The sequence below is a fragment of the Brachyistius frenatus genome, unplaced genomic scaffold (genome assembly GCF_029030835.1).
Source record: "Brachyistius frenatus isolate BFR_SWC_R1_liver_20210118 unplaced genomic scaffold, ASM2903083v1 Contig_12, whole genome shotgun sequence".
Taxonomy (NCBI): domain Eukaryota; kingdom Metazoa; phylum Chordata; class Actinopteri; family Embiotocidae; genus Brachyistius; species Brachyistius frenatus.
Genome location: NW_027210611.1, coordinates 156,017 through 169,416, shown reverse-complemented (window position 1 = coordinate 169,416; position 13,400 = coordinate 156,017). Strand labels below are relative to the sequence as shown.

General features: G+C 39.1%; 2 protein-coding genes across 2 annotated transcripts; both read left to right on the top strand.

Annotated features, from left to right (window-relative positions):
• The first annotated feature begins 111 nt into the window (after positions 1-111).
• On the top strand, positions 112-6,022 carry snorc (secondary ossification center associated regulator of chondrocyte maturation). The gene is made up of 3 exons (XM_069691919.1): positions 112-190; positions 4,648-4,806; positions 4,930-6,022. Exons 1-3 carry the CDS (start codon positions 112-114, stop codon positions 5,037-5,039), a joined length of 348 nt encoding a protein of 115 aa, XP_069548020.1. The 3' UTR covers positions 5,040-6,022.
• Positions 6,023-8,156: 2,134 nt separating this feature from the next.
• Positions 8,157-11,984, top strand: LOC138617178 (G-protein coupled receptor 55). Its single transcript, XM_069691931.1, has 3 exons — positions 8,157-8,182; positions 9,220-9,955; positions 11,101-11,984. The coding sequence occupies exons 1-3, from the start codon at positions 8,178-8,180 to the stop codon at positions 11,305-11,307; spliced, it is 948 nt and encodes a 315-aa protein (XP_069548032.1). The 5' UTR covers positions 8,157-8,177; the 3' UTR covers positions 11,308-11,984.
• Positions 11,985-13,400: the final 1,416 nt, after the last annotated feature.

The window sequence follows — 13,400 nt, the reverse complement described above, 5'->3', positions numbered from 1 at the left end:
CCCTCCTGCGCTCCCCTCTACTCATTCTCCTGCTCCCCTCGTTTGGGTCACTTACTCATTCGAAGTCATCTGCTCCAGGAGTTTTGGAGACGCTCATCCTTCGCAGCCACCATGGTTCGCAGCAGCAGCAGTGTCTGCAGAGTCGTCCTGCTGGTGCTCCTCAGCCTCTTGGTAGCCTTTGTACACACAGGTAAAACCTCCTGTTAGGTGTGTTTGACATTTATTTTATTTCTATGGCTGGGGTAGTAACAACTGCGCCTGCCTGTGCCGCAGGTAATTGAGGTGGAAATGTTCCGAGAAGAAAAGGCATGTAAGACTGAAGACTGATTTATAGACACCGTCTGGCTGATGGCGATGCAGGGAAAGTGGCGTTTTAACAAAGACGGCGACAGTAAATTGTATCAAGACATTCAAGCCTGTCGTTATGGAAACATTTGTTTATTTTTGTTTTTAAATTATCGCTGGTCTTTTTTCATCCTGCCGCTTTGTTCTTAAAATTTGTGAGACATTTTAAAGCTTATAGTCTTTCATATAGTAAATTCTGCAGTTGTGTCCTGACGTTTCCTCTTTAGTTATCATATCAAAGGTGTATTGGTGTCCATCTTTGCCCTCTTTTCCACACACACTCAGGCCTGTGTGTGTGTGTGTGTGTGTGTGTGTGTGTGTGTGTGTGTGTGTGTGTGTGTGTGTGTGTGTGTGTGTGTGTGTGTGTGTGTGCGCGCGCGCTGGCAGCCTAATGTAAATGATGCAGTTGTTGAAGCTGTGCGAGCTGTGAAAGCTGCCCTTTGACAAACAAGATGACTCGGTTACTTTCATGATGCCTGATGTTCGTATGCAAGTCTATAAACTGGCTGCCCTCTCGCTCGAGCTCCGCTGAAGTGATTCAGTGTGGCATTGGTTTGCATTTTAGGTGCTGTGGAACTTCATCTCATTTACGGGAAGAGATTTTGGATAAGCAGATGAAGTTTTGTACAGTTCTTCTATTTTTTTTTGTGATGTAGTGAGCGTTCACACCTGACGCCAACTGGTTATCGGAATAAGTGCTATTTAAGATGTCTCATCACAGCTTTTTATTTCACTTTCATTTACTCCTGTGTGTAATTCTCCGTTCCTCTTTGTGATGTCTCTCAGATCCACTTGAGAGAATATCTGGACACAGTACAGCAGCTTTGAGGCCCAGAAGTCAGAGTCGAGGTTAAGAGGGCAGTGGGACGACAAGGGTGTTACGAGGACAACAATGTCCTCCCTGTCCTGTATAGACAAAAACAAAAAAAAAAAGGCTGAGAACTCTCTTTTTACCCAAAACCAAAATTGTGAACAAAGGCTTTCACCTTTTCACCTGAAACATCAGGATTTTTTGCGGGTGGTTGTGACTTCCCTATACCGTTCTAAAAACATAGATCTTTCAATCTTTATGCGTGACAACACTGGGGGACAGACTTTAGTTTGATCCTGGAAACAAACAGAAGAATCTGGAAAAAACAGCCAAGAGAACTAGGACGGCGTGTGTTCCTCCTGGCTGTACACTGTCTACTCTGCAGACTTATCTTATTACACACATTTGTTATGAGTGTCATGGTTGTCATATACTGTATTTTCTAGTGTTTCAAGTCCTTACCACAACACCGTCCCACTGACTGCAGCAGCGTGACACGCAGCCTCATCGGTTGACTCAGCATGGGAAACACACCAAGATGTGTCAAATAAGGAGTTTAAGCAACACAGGATGATAATTACTCACCAACTCTTCTTGATGTTCTTCATCAAGTGGTTGATGATCTATTCATGTTAGAGTCTTGTCCTACAATACAGAAAAGGGTTACTTTAGTTTACTAGTTTTGAATGAAATTGAGACCAATTCGAGCAACTGAACTTCAGTTGCTTTAGTTATTCAGGGCTATTCCAGCCCTCCTCTTTTCAAAGTAAAATCCAAAACACGCCGTTCATTTTTCAAAGATTTGAACTGTGGAAAATGTGGCCACCATTTATGGAAGTTAAAGAGGGTGAAACAAGGGCACACATCACCACCCATGTCGCGTTTCGATGCTCTGCCAGGTTGCTTTTCACACGCACTTGTCTGCGCGCTTTGTCATCTGTCTGGCCGGTGTGAAATCCTGACCGTGGAGGCCTGAGGTACCAACAAATGGTCTTCTGTGTTTTTACTGTCTGAAATGAGCCTGACTTACAGTCTGCCACACTTTAATGAGTTCTGGACGTTTGTAGTGTCAGAGAAGGAGGCTTCTTGATTGACATCTGGAGTTACAGCATGTCTTTAAAAAGTGTGACGACGAACCAGAGGTGCTCCTGCTGTTGACCCAGGACACACAGCTCCGCCAAACCCAAGCAGAAAAACTAAACTGTCATCAAAATATACAGCACGTATATCCATATATTTCTTTTGAAAAGGAAACACACAAGATTAAAATGTGATACTAATCTTTACGAAATCTACAACCGAGCTGAACAGCTAAATTGGTTCGCTAAAAGACTGGGTGAAATATGTATCTACAAATAATTGGATACTAATTCTGAAACGGACAAAAGTAATGAATAATTGGTTGAAATAGTAAAAGTGATAAATAAACAGTTGAGAAACTTGGTTAGTTAAAAGTAATGGACTCTTGAGACAGCTATTGAATAAACAATTGCTAAAACAATGGAAAAAGGTAACTTGCTAAACTCATTAGCTAATAACTAGTAGAAATAGTTGGCAAATGGAAGAAATAGTTCAAACAGAAAGCCAAAACTTAATCGTTGAAATAATCAACAACTCACAAATAAACACCTGTATTTGTTAATATATTAATACAGTCAAAAAAACAATGAATAAACAGAATAATAGAGTAATAGATAAACAATAAAGATAATTCGAAAATAAAGAATTACACTCAAAATCCTGAGGGTTATGGATAATTGGTTAAAAAAATCCAAACAAACTCCAACACTGTACTTGTACAACTGCATAATTAAACAAAGCAACTACAGTTGTAAATATTGAACAGCCACCTATGAAAAGACATTGTATAATAACCACTTTAATAAAAACTAGAGTTTTGTTATCAGTTCATTCAAGCATTGTTGGCTGAATAGTCACACGACTGCGGTTTTTCAAAAGATTTTGTTTCACTGACAGAGAGGAGATAGGTTTTGTTTCTAGAGGTTTCAGTCATGTATATCCCACTGAACAGAAATTAGCTTGAGTAAACTCCTCCCCATGGAAACAAACACCCAACGGAAAACATCATGTTATTATTTTTTGCCTTTTTATTAAATCAGGCTGTCCAGAAGGCACAACCTTTTACACACAGGGACTATTTAATAAACAAGTTTGTTTGACATCCAGTGCCCAGCCGGTGCCTGGTTTGGGCCCGGCCGGTTGTTACTGGTTGCAGCCTGCCGCCCTGCGTGACCGCACAAGCTGCCTTTTGTGCCCTCGGCTGAAGGCCTCATTGATGGCTGAGCTGGCCACGGGCCCAGGCCTCCAACCCTTCAGCCAGCTACGGGACGGGAAGCTGCATACGCGTCAACACTGCGAAATACGCACATCTGAAGTGCATATCAGGGCATTATATGTGACGACTTGATATGATATCACAGGCACTGGTTTTTAGTCATTTTGTCATGTTTTTTTCCCCCCATCCGTCGAACACTATAAATGAGGTGTCTGTAATAATGACAGAGTGGCGAAAAGATGTGAAACGGGGTGAAGGACTTTACTGAGGCCATCACAGGCTACAAAGTAAATATGTTGCGTTAAATAAGCTGAGTGTAAATATGTTTGGATTATGGTTTAGTTGGTATGCATAGAGTTGAGGACAGGATAAGTCAATCTGTGAGTGTCTGAATGGGTGGGCCTGTGCATGAAGAGGGTGGGGTTTTTTTTCAGGAAAATGACGATCACATTTTTTTTGCCATGTTCCTTTGGATTTCTGAGAAGAAGCGGATCGATCACTAGAGACAGCAGCAACCACAATCACAGAGTGAAGTGGTTTACACTTTTTCATTTCCAGGGGGTGGGCTCTAAAAGTTGAGTTAGGAAACACAAAAATGTGGCCCAGAGTGACACCTTGTTTCCCTGGCTGATGCAGAGGTGTGAAAAGTCTCAGGGTAACTTCACGCTCAGAGGAGAGGAATGTCGGACAACAGCAATTTGGGATGGAAAGAGAACAGACAATCGAAGACGAGAGCGGAGAGCTTTATGCACAATCAGCAAATCACTGCCTCGCCTACAGACTGTTTGTTTGTTCTGTTTGAAGTTTGCTTGTGGAAAAGTGAAACATGTTGCGAGGATACCTGTAGCGCAAACGGACAAAATGTCCATCCTCTACAAAGACATCCTTATACCCAGACCTGAGCTGTTAACCCAGGGAGACAAGAGAGAGGCTGTTGGAGTCGTTACAGAAGGGCCCATGCACTCAGCTCTGCATCCCCGAGACCTCAGCGTCCCGAGAAAAGGCAGACAAGCCCATTAGCAAAGCCGTGCGCCCTGCAGTGAAATGACAGCCTGAAGAAAACACTCAGTAAGTTGATCCTGCCCAGCAGCCAGTCAGTGTCCGTACAGGGATGATGTGAGTTTATGTCCGCTTCTGGATCAGTCACGTTAAAAACATGCACAGGTGATAAAGTCTGTTTTTGGTTCTAATGTAGAGACGGTTGCAGACACCGTCTCAACAAGCAGGGACAACCAGGACACCATATCTGGAGACCCACCAAGTGACATCACCACCAAAGACCCTTTCCAGGAGCAGCCCATCACCTACGACTACGAGGATGCCACACACTCGCAGGCCTTGGACGTGGAGGAAGGTAAAACTGGCATGACTGACCAATTGAGCATGCTCAACCACCAATGTTTTATGTTCTATGTTAGATGTCAGATTATTGAAACAATGTGAAAGTGATTGTATGTCTGTGTTTATGTGTGCGCAGGGGTTCTGGGGCCGGGGGCCATCACAGCCATAGTTATAGCAGTCTTCCTGGGAGCATCTGTCCTCCTCGCCCTCATCGTCATCACACTCAGGAAGTTCACTGCCTCCTAGAGTGAACACGTCTAACTATGTATGTGTGTGTTTGTACAGCATGAGTGTTTTTGTCAGTATTCCTCTTTTGCTTCTCAGTCTCTAAGTTCCCAGCTTCCCCCCCCCTTCCCGTCTCTTTGTCAAAAATGAGCTGTCTTTTACTTCACTGTAGATGCTGGAAATTGTGGCAGGTCCCTTATTTGACTATTTACAGACTTACTTCTGTAAACACTCAAATTGTTGCGCAACATGTCCACTTGTTACCATGGGAATAATCGAAGAAACTGGCTGGCTCTTCCAGTGCAATTGTAGCATGTCCATGTCATTTTAATTTTGCTCGGCTTTTTACTTTAAGATCTTGCATGCGTGTAGTTTTTTTTTTTTTTCTTCTTCTTCCTCCATCCTACATGTCTTTGCCTTTACTTTTGGGAAATTGTTTGTTTCTCTGTCTTAAGTTTTCCATTTTCCATTTCTTTTCCATTTAATGAGAACTATATATGAGATTAATGGGCCTGCACACAAGGTTATTATTAGTCTTTTAGAATGATGCCAAATTATTTTTTTTTAAATATTCCCTTGGTGTCACCCATATACACATTTTGACATGTGTATTATTCCATTAACAAACATTTGTAGAGTCAAATTAAGAAGAGAATATTTTTAAAACGGCTTCTTCAGTGAATGTAAACAGTAGTTGGGTTGGATGTACCTGCAGAGCAAATATGAAGTTAAAGCTTGGATGATTGTGTTTGCACTCAACTCAGTGTTTAGTTGTTTATTTTTGTTTTTTTCAGGGGAAATATTATTTTGGTAAAATTATCTTGTCTTTTTCTAATAAGCCCCACAGTCATCAGCCATATAGCTGGATATTGCCATGGTGATGTCACTTGCCCAATTTAATTTGAATAAATAAATAAATCAGATGCCAAATGTCTGAGACTACCGTGTGTTATCTAGCAAATGATCAGTAATCAACAGCGATAAAGAGGAATTATTTATATTATTATTAGAACCATGTCTTTAAACACTACTGTACTGTATGACTTACAGTTTTTAATGATACAAAATAAAAATATTTAAAAAATTCTCTAAAGATACACAACATATTTTCATTTCCATCTTTTTGCAATCTTTTCTTTTAGTTACTATAAATCAAAATCACATTTTTACACTACAACTGTAGTCCATTTATTTCATTGCTGTTTGGGTAAAATTTGCTTTAATCTTTACACCAGTGCAAAAATGCCAAATATTGATTTTGAAAATATTTGTGTTTCTAATGACCATAAATAAATAAATACATTTAAATGAGGTCAGTGGCTTCACTTCACTAACAACAGTAGGTGGCAGTGTGCTTTGCACCTATATATTTTTTTTCCAAAACTGAAAGTAACATTTCACACTCATGTGCCCTGAACTTTTTCTGATTTATTGTAGTTTAAAAATCTTTCTCTGCTAACTAATGCAGGTGAGTGGAAACTTTCACCTTACAGCTGAGAAGAGGCCTCGACAACATATTCTCACACTTTTAATTCGGCCAAGTCATCTCAGCACCCGAAACCAGGAAACCCAGCAATTTAATCACAGTTTAAATCTGCTTCTGCAGCTTCTCACACACTTGAAAGAATAAACTCTCAGACTAAAACCAGCACTGATACAGTAATCATAGTATTGGGCTCATTGAAATGTATTATTTGTTTCTGCCAGATACTGTAAACAAACAAGTCATTGACAAAAACAAAATAGAGAGCCAATACATACAAAAAGTCACAAAGTCCAGGCCTTTACTGCATATATGTTTTAACATGTTGATTATTTTTAAGAATGATTAAAAAAATAATCCTGCCCAACAACAGTTTAGTAAATTTACACTCACGAGGTGCAGTGAACGCTCACAACCTTTGTGAGTTAATTTCAATAAAGTGGTGGAAATTCTAGTAAGAGGAAACAAACCACAACCAGAAACTACCACGAGAGACCTGCAGAATTACCCAATACTGCAGTTTCCTCAATTTGATTGAATCCTCATTTGATTTAGTTTGTGTATCCTTGTCATATTAGGTTTGTGCATTTTGGTCTTTTAGCTCATGCTAATGTGGGGATGGTCTGTCGGTCAGCAGATTGTTTCACTACTTTCATCCATCCTTAAATATCTCCACAACTTTTAGATGGATTAAGATAAAGTTCTGTACAGACAATTTTTGCATCCGGATGAGAGTCCTACTGAATCTCATGGCCTTTTGACTTTTCCTCTAGCGCCACCATGAGGTTGACATGAATGGTTTTTGAATGCAATAATATCGTAGTAATTATAGGACAGATTTCCACGGACGTTGGTAGACGTTACTGTTAGCCTCAAGTTGAATTAGCAAAACTTTGGCAATCCCGTCCATAACTTTTAATCTAGAGCCACCGTCAGGCCAACATTTCAATGTATCCAGTGCTTTGGTTTACAAACAAAAACTACTGACAGTGCCATCAGCTTTATCTGTACTTAGTGTTTTGTGCCAATTAACAAATGTTCATCATGCTTAAACTCTAAATTAAGATGATAAACATCATTATGGTAGCATTGGGTGCACGTTAGCACGGTGCAGTAGCACTTAGCTCAAAACACAAATTATTCTTGCTAAATTATACTTATCTTTTGTTTAAATATTATTAAGGATGTAACTAACTTTGATTATGTCAAATATAGTTAAAGGGTGCCTGTCAAAATGTCTCAGAAACTAGGGTTGGTGTCTTTAAATGTCTTTTGTCCATCCAGTAGATACAAATCAAAGTATACCCGGTACGCAATGGCATAAGAGGAAAGGACCCCACACTTCACAGATAATGACCTCATCATCTCAGTGTATTGCTCAGCACTTCAAAAAGTGAGAAGTTAATTTCTGCAGATGTTTACACATACAGATGAATTCTGTTCTGGCGGTTTGCAGCGATCGGGCATACAAGTGTCAGCCAGAATGTAAGTATAAGACCTACTGGACAAATTCGTGTCTGTTTTGATTTTAAGCAACAATAATGCAGGTCTTAACACACATGCATGGTGTGTGGCATTACTCAGGAAGTGGTGATGAAACAACAAAGGTACAAAAGCAGAAGTCTGTCTGGCAGAGCTCAAACAAGATTCAGTGACTGAGAGACTACGTGACGGGCATGAGGTAAAAACACGGCTGGATTTCACACTTTTCACTCTACAGCTGACACGAAAACAGTCTAGACTAGACTTTTCAAGTGTTGCGGTTAAAGGTAAGATAAAAAAGAATTGAAAATTAATGTAGCTTCATTAAAATGTTTCAATTACAAGCCAGATTTACTTGCATATTATAAAATAGAAGTACAAAATAAGTCTAAAAATATTTTTTTAAAACACCTGTTACTTTTTATTTTATTTGGAATTCCTTTGGCCTTCATTTTGATCACTGTAATAAAGTTTTTGTATTGACAGTTGTTTATTAAATTTTTAACGTGATGATAATGTTGTGCATTATCTTCTCAATTGACAGCCACAAAGGTCAGAAATATATTTTGTTTTATTCTCTATTTTATTTATATTTTCCACTCCTCAGAATGATAAGAACTTGGGCTTTCTCTGTCACACGCTGACGTTTGCCATGAGCACAACTGCATAGTATTTCCATGTTTCACCTTATTATTTATATTCAGCTGCATTTAAATCAGTAAACACTCAGATTTTAATGGGATTCTTGTTAGTGTTTAATTAAGGACAGATAAAGTGAAAAGGTAAAAAAAAAAAAAAAAAAACCATGTAGACAGTGAAAACATATGACTGAGTTGCTGCTTTCAAACCTTTTTAAATCTTGTGTCATTTTCAGTTACATTAAAGGCCCAAATAAATGACCTGTTACTTCAGCCTATACTGTACAAACGTTACTATTACTGCCAACTTAAACTTACATTGAGAATAAAGGGAATATAATATTCAAAAACTTCTTTTGGTATCTTTGGCATTTACACCAGAAACTTAAAACACGTTTGCACCTTCTGTACCCACAAGACCGGGAGGTTTCAAGTAGCTTGGCACGGTGTCGCGTGGTACTTACACTTCTGTGTGGGAACGAAACAAAGAGTAACGACAGGAAAGACACATTCTTTTCACAGACACTTTTACAACTTGAAATCTGCTTTGAAATCCTGGCTGACACTGTTGAAATCACATCAAACTATTTTTCTGCAGTGACACCATGACAGCCAACTGCACCTTTGATGGGGTGGACCACCTGATGAGATATCTGGAGCTGGTCATCTACATGCCCATATTCCTCTTCGGTGTGATTCTCAATGTTGTAGCACTCTTGGTGTTCTGTGTCTTCCTACGGAAGTGGACAGAGTCAACTATCTACATGACCAGCTTGGCCCTGATGGACCTGCTCCTCCTCTTTCCTCTTCCTTTCAAAATGCACGCCACCAATCACCAGTGGCCCGCCTCCCTCCAACCACTCTGTTCGTTCTTAGAAAGCCTGTATTTTGTTGGAATATATGGCAGCATCTACACCATTGTGTGTATAGCTGTGGATAGATGGGTGGCTATCTGTCACCCATTCAAAGCCAAGCAGCTGCGTTCGCCCAAAGCCGCTCTGGGGACCTGCGTTGGGGTCTGGGGGCTGGTGCTCGCAGCACTCTCTCCAACCATCTACCGATTCAGAGAAGGGGGGCAGACGGACTTCCACTGCTTCCACGGGTTCTCGCAGAAAGGCTGGAGCCCTCCGCTGATCATCTGCCTGCAGGTGTTTGGCTTTCTGTTGCCTGCACTGGTGGTGGTTTACTGTTCACTTCAGACTATCTGGGCACTTCAGCGGTCGGGCCAGCACAGCAGCCAGAGCCGGGCCTGTGTGAAGATCATCTACAGCAGTCTGAGTGCCTTCCTGGTGCCTTTCACCCCGAGCCACTTGGGCATCCTCCTGCAGTTCCTGGTGAGATGAAGTGCAAGTTCATTTTAAGTAAACTTTTAAGGGAAAAGAATGACACTGGTTTCAATAAACAATCAGTAAAGGTGACAAAGCTATGTCACCTCATGGTCCATTTGGTAGCTGTGTTGTATCACAATCTCCAGCCGCAGATCTAGAAAAAATACATATTTAAATTTCTAATCTCCTTCTCACCAACTTAATTCCAAAATGTAAAATATATGTTAATAAATCAGTCTGAAATGTCCCAGGCAATGTCTGAAAAATATCATTTATATATACATTTTTACTTAATTTAAAAAAAAAAAAAAAATTAAGTTAATGATAAAGAAGACAGATTTCCCAAAAACTCGAACAAAACGGGTTTTTTTTTTTTAAGTCTATGTGGTTTAAAAAAAAAAAAATCACAGGCCGTGATTGATTTGTGAATTAGGTCGTGTTTGAACTTTAGAAATACTTCTGAAATGCTGTCTGTTTCGGTTAGAAGAAAAATAATTACAGTTATACTATATTACGGGACAGTTCTTAGATGAGAGTCATTTTTCACCCATTGGGCATTGAAACAAATATTTTTTTTGTTTTTGTTTTTTTGTATCACACGTCACTTGTCACCTTTATTTCAGCCACAAAAAAAGGCTGAGGAATCATGCTGTATGCAGCCTCAAGATCTGACTCACTGGAGGCAAGGGATAAATAAAATAATAAGTTAAACTGAACACTGTTGTAGAGGACACACATGTCCTCATTGGTATATATGACCCTGAGCAGTGAATATAAATTTTATTAAAATGTTTTAGATATAATTATTTAAAGAAAAATAGAATTGCAGTGTTGAACAAGTACAACATTATGTAACAATTAGTGTTGATTTATGCTGAGGTAATCTTCAAAAGGCCTGATAAAGACCTGCAATAATACAGCAGAGTTCAAACACTGCTGTGTTTCCTCTGCTGTCACAATAAGATTTTTAAAGCTGAGTATTGGGGTAACCCAATAGGCGAGTGGTTAAAACACATACCACATGGGTGTAAATGCTTTCAGCAGTGACCCCTGGTTTGATTCCCGGCCTGCTGGACCTTTACTGCATGTCACTGCCTTGCTCACTATCCCCCTCATTTACTCTCTGTTCCTGTAACCCCGCATACTGTCAGGTGCACCAAGGAGTGATTCAGGACTGCGACTCCAAGATGAGGATCAGCCTGTTCATACAGATCGCTATGTGTCTGTCCAACGTCACCTGCTGTCTGGACGCTCTGTGCTACTACTTCATTGCCCACGAGGTGAGGAGCACAAAACACACCTTCAGGATGTCAATGGTCAGCCAAAGAAGACCCACCTACAGCACTTCAGAGGTGTGAACACGGGGCAAAGCCGATTCAAGTTCAGCTGTAGTTTGTCCCCAGAGGACCGCTGGCAGTGATTGCTTATTGATCTGGTTGCTTATTTTAGCAGGGCAGTGAAACTGAAGAGAAGCCAGGGTTGTTGCCTGTAGCTGGTGAGCAAGCGTGGCATGCACTAAGAGAAAACGTTGGAGATAAAGCAGGTCAGAGTGCAATCACAATTAACCGCTGAGTGGAAAATAAAGCTGCGTGATTTGGTCCGGCAACAGGAAGCCCGCAACACCTCTCTAACCTTAAACAGCTCTGATACCCAAAAGATGCGCTGCAAAAAGAAAACCCACCAACAAGCCGCAATGTGACACATTTCTAGAATGATTACAGGGAGACAGGGAGACAGCTCTCAATCTTTCAAACTGACCAGTGAAACACTGACATGCGGTATGATTCCTTTGAAAGAGCCAGCTGCAGAGACGTGTCATTTACATTCTCAAGAACTGAAGTGAAGGATATGTAAAAGCAGCTTTTACTGTTCTAAAGCTGTCATTAAAGATCACCCATTATGATCAGGGACGATACATGTCAGACATATCCATTTCAATTGACACACTTTGTAAATTAATCAACGTATTATTTGAATAACACTCATTTTTAATTCAAATAAGATCTGTAATATATAAAAAGTACATTTACATAAAAAGACAACTTGAAATAAGTAATTCAAATAAATTTAAGCTATTAAATAAGTTAAATTTACATATTGATTAAAATATGAATTTCCATATTTCCTTATTGAGTACATCAAAAAATGATGGTGTGTTAATCACCCCAACTAGTTGTCATTTTGAAACACATGCATGTAATAAATAATTATTCATTAAAAACATTAAAAAATATTAAAATGATTAGTAACTCAACAACAACAGAGTTTTGTAATAGCATTTTTAAGAACTTAATTATTTCGTAAAAATTATTTGGTTCATCTGCCCATTGTGACTTGTTAAGGATACTTCCTTGTAGCAAAAGTGATTAATAAATAACTCTGAATATTGCATCAAAATATATTAACTCATAAATTTGGGGTATTATCTCTTTTTTTTTTTTTAAAGAATTTTATGTAAAAATACATTTTATTCATGATTCAGTCCTAAAAATCCTTATACAAATAAAGCTTCAGGCTGAGTAACAAAGATTTTCTACCTGTATAGTTTTAAAATGTATTCCTGCCCTTATTAATGCAAACCCAAATAATATTCATAATATTCAATACATTAACACATTTGTAGCATTTGTCTTCGGAGGTCTGCTTACAGTTTTTACGGCTGCAAACTGACTGACTGTTTGTTTGTGTTTATTTGTACATATCAATTTCAACTTAGACTACAGTATATGTTGTTAGTCATGACATAGGCGAATATTGTTAAAATACAATTGACCTTTCATTTGCATTTTTTTGTTTTACTTTTATAATCTAGCCTTAAATGTGCAATAATGTTATTAAAATTGCGAAAGGCGGTCGGCCTCCGCCTCTGTACTATGGGAGTGTTCATAGTACTGTTTTGATGTTACTGTAGTGTGTTTACACGGGGACATTTGATTTATGTGAATGCAGTCAAACTTAAACTCAAACGGAAAGTTGTATATGAAGTACATTAAGCTGCCGCCAGCCTTATAATGCTGTTGTTGAACAGTCGTGTTGTGGTAGCAGTTGGAGGTGTTTTTAAGACAGCGCTTGTCTCATGCTGTTTTTACTGTACAGTGTAATCTCTGAAAAGCTCTTTTATAAAACCAAAAACAAGCCTTAAAACTGTTATCTGTTGGTTTTCTGGCATTACTTATGTCTCTATACTTTCATTTTCAACCAGCAAGATTTCTTTCTTTTTAAAATAATTTTCTTTCTCTTTGGTTTTAAAGTGAAATATCACAAACCAGAACACATACATTTTGTAACGTATGTAATTTACCACAAAAAAGTTCCACCACAATTCACAAGTAGTTAAAACTGTTTTTGTTCCAGTAATGTATGCGAGGAAGTTTACAGCAGAAAATGTCACCTCATTTCCTGAACTGCCATTTTAGAGTTTACATGTTGTCTGCATTGTTTATACAATCTC

What these genes read in the sequence shown, in the direction of transcription:
- snorc (XM_069691919.1), top strand. Translation starts at nt 112, where the DNA reads ATGGTTCGCAGCAGCAGCAGTGTCTGCAGAGTCGTCCTGCTGGTGCTC. An exon ending in GGTAGCCTTTGTACACACAG is followed by an intron (nt 191 to 4,647) that starts GTAAAACCTCCT and finishes GTTCTAATGTAG; the next exon opens with AGACGGTTGCAGACACCGTC. An exon ending in GGCCTTGGACGTGGAGGAAG is followed by an intron (nt 4,807 to 4,929) that starts GTAAAACTGGCA and finishes ATGTGTGCGCAG; the next exon opens with GGGTTCTGGGGCCGGGGGCC.
- LOC138617178 (XM_069691931.1), top strand. An exon ending in GCATCCTCCTGCAGTTCCTG is followed by an intron (nt 9,956 to 11,100) that starts GTGAGATGAAGT and finishes GCATACTGTCAG; the next exon opens with GTGCACCAAGGAGTGATTCA.